Below are 6,914 nucleotides of genomic sequence, written 5' to 3' on the forward strand. Positions count from 1 at the left end.
ACAGAAAATAGTTGAAGAACACATTTGTAAGAAAAAAGAAAGAAAGAATGGGACCAAAATGTTACAGGGCACAAAAAGATTCATTTATTTTAAAATCCACACACGTGTCGGGAACATCCAAAGGATAAGGCAGCCATTTTCCAACAATACAGGAAAAGAACATTTTTATCCACCATCTTTATAAAATTCCCCACACTTGCCGCCATCTTCAATCTACAACCACAACTGAAACTTTGTTGACTCTTAACCTCAGGAAGCTGCCATCTTGAACAACAACAAAAAACCTTTAATATCAAGTACATATTTAAACTTCTAGGAATATAAATTTAACTCTTTTATCATCATTAGGAAGCTACCTAGGAAAAAATGTCGGAATTGGACGTCAATTTTGAACGGCGTTCATGTGGTGAGCTAGCTAGAGTAGCGTTCCCCTGTTGCTTGCACAATTACTGGAATATTGTGCAAATTTCTTACAAGAATTCCTGGCTCAAGCTATATGATATAAGATTTGATATGACTATATTAATATTGTGGGCGTGGCTAAAAAACAACCCTGTTGCTAAGGAAAAGGAAAAGTTTACTTTAGCCGATTCTTCTAAAAATGACATAGACTTGCTTGTCATCCCCAGGCGATCAAAACATAAAATGGTTGCTACGGAGGTAAAACAAACAGAAAAGCAGCCATTTTGAGAAATGTTTTAATAAATTTACGTGCAGCTGTGACCAGGCTGGCAGAGGAGAGAGGAAGCAGTGGGCAACATGGAGGGCAAATTTAGCAAAATGATTATTACATCCCTTTTATTTATTAGGGCTTGAAAAAATCATAAAAAGATTTTAGATCCCTAATATATGTTGCGATTCAGAGCCTTTTTCAGATTAATCTGTGTATATAAGATATTTGAATATTTTCTCAGGTCTGAAGGCTCACACGAAAGCAGAAAAGCTCCGGCAGCTCCGGCTTTTTCACTCATCACTTCAGCAAAGCAGAAGACCTGCCAGCGTCATGTGCACCCATGAAACTCAATTCCCAGAGAAGAAAAACAAAAACAAAAAAAAGCCCTTCAGCTTGGCTGACTTCCTAAAGGGATTTGTAATGAAAACATTTGCTGTTACACTCTCTGCCTTAACACATCATTTCGTTTCATCATCTGAAGTTATGTGCTTACAGCCAGATTCTTGCAAGTCCAGTTTTTAAACTATACATTTGTATCAAGTTAGAGCTAATTTCCCTCCTTATTCAGATAAGAAAGCATCCAATTGTGATCCATTTTTAAAGGTTGATGTGCATTTTCTAGAACCTCATTTTCACTAACTTTTCCATGTTAGATGGTACTATTTGTACGTGCAGCTGCTGTTAAAACATAAAGAAAAGCACCGATTTTAAGTGTCCTTATGAAATGTGCTCTAAGCTAAACCTGCTGTCACTCAGTGCTTCATGTTTGTCCTGTAAGAACATTAAAGAATTTAAGTCCTGATACCAAAAAATGGTTCAAAATGAGATTTTAAATCTTTTTTTTTTTTTTTTTTGATAAATTGAGACATTTCGGTTCTGCCTAAATATTTGTACTGTATCAAAGAGGAGGAAGCAGAGACGGAGAGAAAACTTTAATTTGATAATATTAACAATGTTTGGACTCTCAAAATAACAAACGTGGAATTCAATAAACTGGAACTAAGTGTTCGGAACATTGGTTATCAGTTTACAGCTGACTGGTTCAGGAAAACTGAAGGGAAATGCATGAAGAATCCGTTCGGTTAAAATGGAAAACACTTTTTGACACAAACAGAACCCTGATGGATCCGGAAGGATGACAGCTGCTCAGAATCTGACATTTGAGGGGCAAACTTCAACAGGCTCTCGAAAGTTGAAATGACAAATTTATTCACTCTGTTATGCAAAAATCAGGATTCCTCGACTCTGAAAGAGCTCTCAGACAAAAAGCAGATAGAGGAAATGTTTTGTTCCTCTTTAGAAATATGTGAATCGACCAACTTGTTAAAATATGTGGGAAAAAAGTCATTTCTGGTACAGCAAGAATCTTTTATTGTCTAAATATAAATGTTTTCATGGTTTTTATTTACTCAGACTGTCGTATTCAATTTAGTTAGATTTTTTTGTAATTATATGAATGAAGTTTTTCTTGAGTCGTGTCATCATGGCCTCCTAGTGCGAGACTTCCCAAGCTGTGAACCAACGGCTCTCCATGCTGTAAACTCCTCCCGCGCCTCCATCGTGTTATGTGGTCGTTTCACACATTTCTGTAATACCGGGCGGTCAGCACCAGCCTTCCCTCACAAGTGTCCGGTCTGAAACAGGGTGTATTTGGAAATGAATCTCTCCACGCTTTCGCCTTCCAGGAACTTCATGGCCCTCCAGTGGATCTTCCCGCAGTTCTCCGGCTGGCCAAGAGGGCTCAGCTCCTCCTGGATGTACTGCAGCCACAGATCTACAAGGTAATAAAAGTAGAGAGTGTTGGGGATCAAATATTCATTTGATTTGTTTTTTGAGGAAGCTACATTTCACATTCAGCTCCATTTACCATCATCCGAGGTGCCAAACTCCTGCAGCGCTCTCTCGTAGTATTCCCTCAGATAGTTCATCTTAGGAGTCTCCTGGAAAAACAATGTGGATCATCTCATCTCTGCAGTAAAACTACACACCACCTTAAAGGGCCGATACCAGGGGTGTCTAACTCAATCGTACAACGGGGAAAAAAAATCCAAAATACACTTTAGGTCGCGGACGGAACAAGATAACCATTTAATGAACACATTAAAACTACATTTTTTTTAAACTTTAAAAATGCAACTTTTTGACATAAATATGAAAAAAAGACAGGAATATTATTCCAGAATAAATAAACTTAAATAACTTTCAGAATTTTACTCTCCATAAAAATATAACTTGTCAAAATTGCACAAGTTAGAAATAAACTAAACATTTCTTTACTTTGATGTCATTTTATATAAAAAAATACACTTATGAATATCCCAAAAGATTTTGATCTAAATAAAATGTATCCTATACTGTATGTAAATGCTGCCAAACAAAACAGTTTTTCTATTTAGAAGTAAGGCGGCTAAATATCTGAGGCTCCGCCTTTCGCTCCTTGTGGGTGGTGCTTATTACATCATACTGGAGTTGGCCTCTGTCTGTGTTTCCCCAACAAAAACAAACAACATCTAATTTTTTGCAAAGATGGATGTGCATATAATATTTTGCCACTAATTCTGTTGAGAAAGTGGGTGTGTGTGACAGCAGATCAATTAACAAAAGCTGCCATTTGTTACAGAAAAAAAATAAATCAGAAACAATCAACTCAACATTTTATTTTGATGAAAACTAATCATTTTAAATGTAACAAATTACAAAACCTTTGCTAATTGATGCAGTGTTTCAATTTTTCAGCGCAGACTTTTCCAGGAAGGAACTGTTCCCTACTTTGTGATGTCACAATGTGATAACACACTCGTTTTCATAGATTGGGAGTGGCTAGTCCTCACAGCACGAGGTTTTAGAGGAATGCTCAGAAAAATATCACTTTGGGGATGTTTTTTGTAAGGAATTACATTATAATAGACTTAAAAGCTCAAAAAAGTAGATTCTGCATGACAGATTACAGATTTTTACGAGGCAGTTTTTGCATGCTGAGTTAATGTACTTACTTGTTCCTTCTCAATCTCAATCATTCTGGTGAAGAAGGCCTTGGACAAGGGGCGGATTTCTTGCAAGCTTCAATGAAAAGGAAATAAAATGTTTTTTATTCTGAGGACTAATTATTTTTGGGCCAAAATAACTACATTTACAAAATATTTTTCTCTCTTTTTGTTCCCTTTTTGTTCCCACAACAGTCAAATTGGAAGCACACTTTAGACATTTTGATTGATTCATTTTTGTCCAGACCCAAGTGGTAGAAAGAGGAACTATTTCTTGGGTCAGAAGAATGTTTCTAGGGGATCCATCTATATGGATTTGTTACTACCTCTTAAATGTCTTCCTGGCTTTCTTGTATCCTCCAGTGGAGTATGACCAATTGAGAAAGCCGTCTTTCATCTCCATGGCGATAGCGGGGACTGCAGACTGCAGACCTCTCTGGAAACATTAGCACAAACTTTAAACGGCTGACACATTGATGCAAAGAGCTTCATGAGTCACACTGTTTGATCCTCTTCGTTTGTTTTTCTTGTCATTCAGCTGCACTTTGGTAACATTTTCAGAATATTCAGATACTAACTTGACAAAGTTGCTCAAATTTACCTACTTTAGCTTCGTCCTAACTTTTGACAGCTCTGCTCATGAACGCCACCTTGTGACTTAATATTTTTGGGAAACTTACCTTGAAGATAGCTTCAGTTTCTTCTGGAGTTTGGGTTGCCATGCTCCACTGAAGCTGCAGCTGCCACAGAGGCAGGCTTTCCTGTCAGCGGAGAGGTCAACGAAAAGAGGACAAAGATGAACAAGTTCTTGTTAAGTTTGAATGTCCCTGAGAAAATACTGAATCAATCGTGAGTCTAACATCAATTTGATGTCTGATTTAACATGATTTGACTGTAAACATCCTATTTTATTTAGTTATTTAAACTTATGAATAAGAAACAGTAGGTTCTTGCTATATTGTAATTCCACATTCCTGATCTTGCTATTTTGTGGATTCCTTTTGGTGCATTTTTTTAAATAAAAAATAAAAAAGAAAGTGTTCAGCCTGCCAGAATTACGAAAATCTTCAATCAGGTCTTTGCTTTCATTCTAATAGAACTGGAATTATTTTTCTAAGAAGGTTTGAACTTTGAGAGTTTAAACAAGAGATGAGAATTGTGTAGTAATGCTGGGTGATAAGACGATACATATCGTGACTTTTATTTGTTTTATTTTATTGCTGATCTGTTGTAAAAAAAAAAAAAAAAAAAAAAGTTTTCCTACTTAAAAAAACATACCTGTTGTGCACTTCCATTTTTCTTTTAATTTGAACAATTCCGTTACAGGTTAGACAGAAACCCACTCTAATAAGAACATTTAAGCCTCCCGTAAATACAAATAGCCTCAGGAAAATCCAAATATACTAAAGTGATTAAAATCAGAAGTCAAGTTAGGTACGTCCATCTGCTTCTGATCTTCACATCCAGCATTTTTTACAAACAGGGATTTCCATTCTGCTTGTGTCACCTTCATCTGCTCTAAACTGAATGTTTTTCATTCTTGTACAGCAACATCATTTGGAAATATGAGCTTGTTGGACACAAACCCGACTGGGCTCTGTTCCTTCACGGTTCCACTGAGGGGAAAGTCCTGTGTGATTAGCAGTAATCCTCCTTACGCAGCGGCCTCTCGGGGCCACAATGTTGTGAAACCCTCGACCCAGTAACAAGCAGCTATTCTGCTCGCCGCCATCGAAGCCCGAGACACAGAAATCACAGTCAGACTGCACGGCTCAGTTTGAACCGCTGCTCACACACAGGGAGAGGAGTGTGATGGTGGAGATACTAACTGGGCCAAAGAGGTGGCCCACATATGCAGCAGCCTTCGTTCTCCCACGAGAGCAATTATGCTGCTGCAGGCTTATGCTACGGTCACAAATACAACTCGCCGCAATGGAGAGGAATCAGCAGAATCTTCAAGATTAGCTGCTGCCGCCTGATTTTTTGAAAATTGTTGGCGTGGTCATGAATATAGACGGCGGGGGTCAGGATGACACAGTTACGGAATCAGATGTCAAAAATAGGTGACCGTAAAACAAGCGTAAAAATTGTAACTTTTTCTTGACGTGACGTGAGACTTCTGAAACTTACACGGTTTGACCAATCACAAAATTCAACTGTAATACCTTGATTTAACCTGTAGGGGCAGCACAGACAAGTTTTGACTATATTTTCAAGAATTATAAAAGTTTATTTTAATTTATTAAAAATTTGGCAATGACCAACAGACAGACTTAGTGTCCACCGACTTAGAAACTGACTTCTAAAACTTACGACTTAAATGTTGAGCAAACCTGTGCATGGACATGTGTGTGTGTTTGTGTACCTTGGGGTTGACATGTGTGAGAGCCTCCTGGAAAAACCTGGCCATGTCTCCACTTCCCACCTCCATTAGTGTTTGCAGACTCAAACTCCACATTGTGACCGACTGGCGGTAGCGCTCTGTGGCTGCCATGGCAACGCTGGCGGCTCCCTCAGCATCCCCAGATGAAAGCAGGATCTGCAGCTGGTTACATGGAGAAGATCACATCATCTTCCATCCGACTTAAAGTTTTTTTTACTTCCTTTGTAGATCATTTTTTAGCTTAAAATTCCCTTCTTTGGGTTCTGTGACCTTCTGTTCCTGTGGAATTTACAGGTCAGCAGAGGAACAGGTGACTAGACTGCAACTGTCACAATATAAACTAATAAACAGCAGACGGAAACATTTGCTAATGTGATTCCTAATAAAGTCACATCTTACAATTCTTTTTGTATTTATAATAAATTCAAATTATAAAAGTACCAGGTTTTAACGATTAGCACAAACTGGGGTCTTTTATTCTGAAAATCCAGGAGAAGCTTGCTTGTTTCTTTTCCATGCAAATGTAAAGGCTGAGTAGCAGATTTTAAATTTATCAAACATCAACATGTGTGAAGATTTTGGCTCGACACACGCGGAGAACCGCATAAAGACATGGGATGTGAGTGGGGACTGAACACGTTCTTTTTGTAGACATTTTTTTTTTCATTTCCAAGTTCATCTGCCGAATTTATCAAAATGGGCAAATATGAACAGTAAACTAGCATTTCAGTAGCTGCGTTATTAGACTGAGCATTTTCAAGCATCCAGTTTTCTTGTCCAGCATGATTTAAACCAGGGGTCTCAAACTCAAATCAGCCGGGGGCCACTACAGGCGGCGTCTAGTTGAGGCCGGGCCGCATCAGGATTTTCTCAA

The 6,914-nt window shown here is 38.2% G+C and overlaps 1 protein-coding gene across 1 annotated transcript in view; it reads right to left on the reverse strand.

Moving 5' to 3' along the window:
• Positions 1–1,590: 1,590 nt before the first annotated feature.
• Positions 1,591–6,914, reverse strand: part of utp6 (UTP6 small subunit processome component) — an 11,150-nt gene continuing 5,826 nt past the window's right edge. Inside the window, exons 14-19 of the mRNA XM_024289824.2 lie at positions 6,023–6,202; positions 4,338–4,418; positions 3,984–4,093; positions 3,667–3,733; positions 2,541–2,613; positions 1,591–2,447 (exon numbers count right to left, since the gene is read on the reverse strand). Coding sequence (XP_024145592.1) covers positions 2,293–2,447; positions 2,541–2,613; positions 3,667–3,733; positions 3,984–4,093; positions 4,338–4,418; positions 6,023–6,202 — 666 coding nt within the window. The 3' untranslated portion in view covers positions 1,591–2,292. The remainder of the gene's footprint in view (positions 2,448–2,540; positions 2,614–3,666; positions 3,734–3,983; positions 4,094–4,337; positions 4,419–6,022; positions 6,203–6,914) is intronic.

The sequence above is a fragment of the Oryzias melastigma genome, linkage group LG1 (assembly GCF_002922805.2).
Source record: "Oryzias melastigma strain HK-1 linkage group LG1, ASM292280v2, whole genome shotgun sequence".
Lineage (NCBI taxonomy): Eukaryota > Metazoa > Chordata > Actinopteri > Beloniformes > Adrianichthyidae > Oryzias > Oryzias melastigma.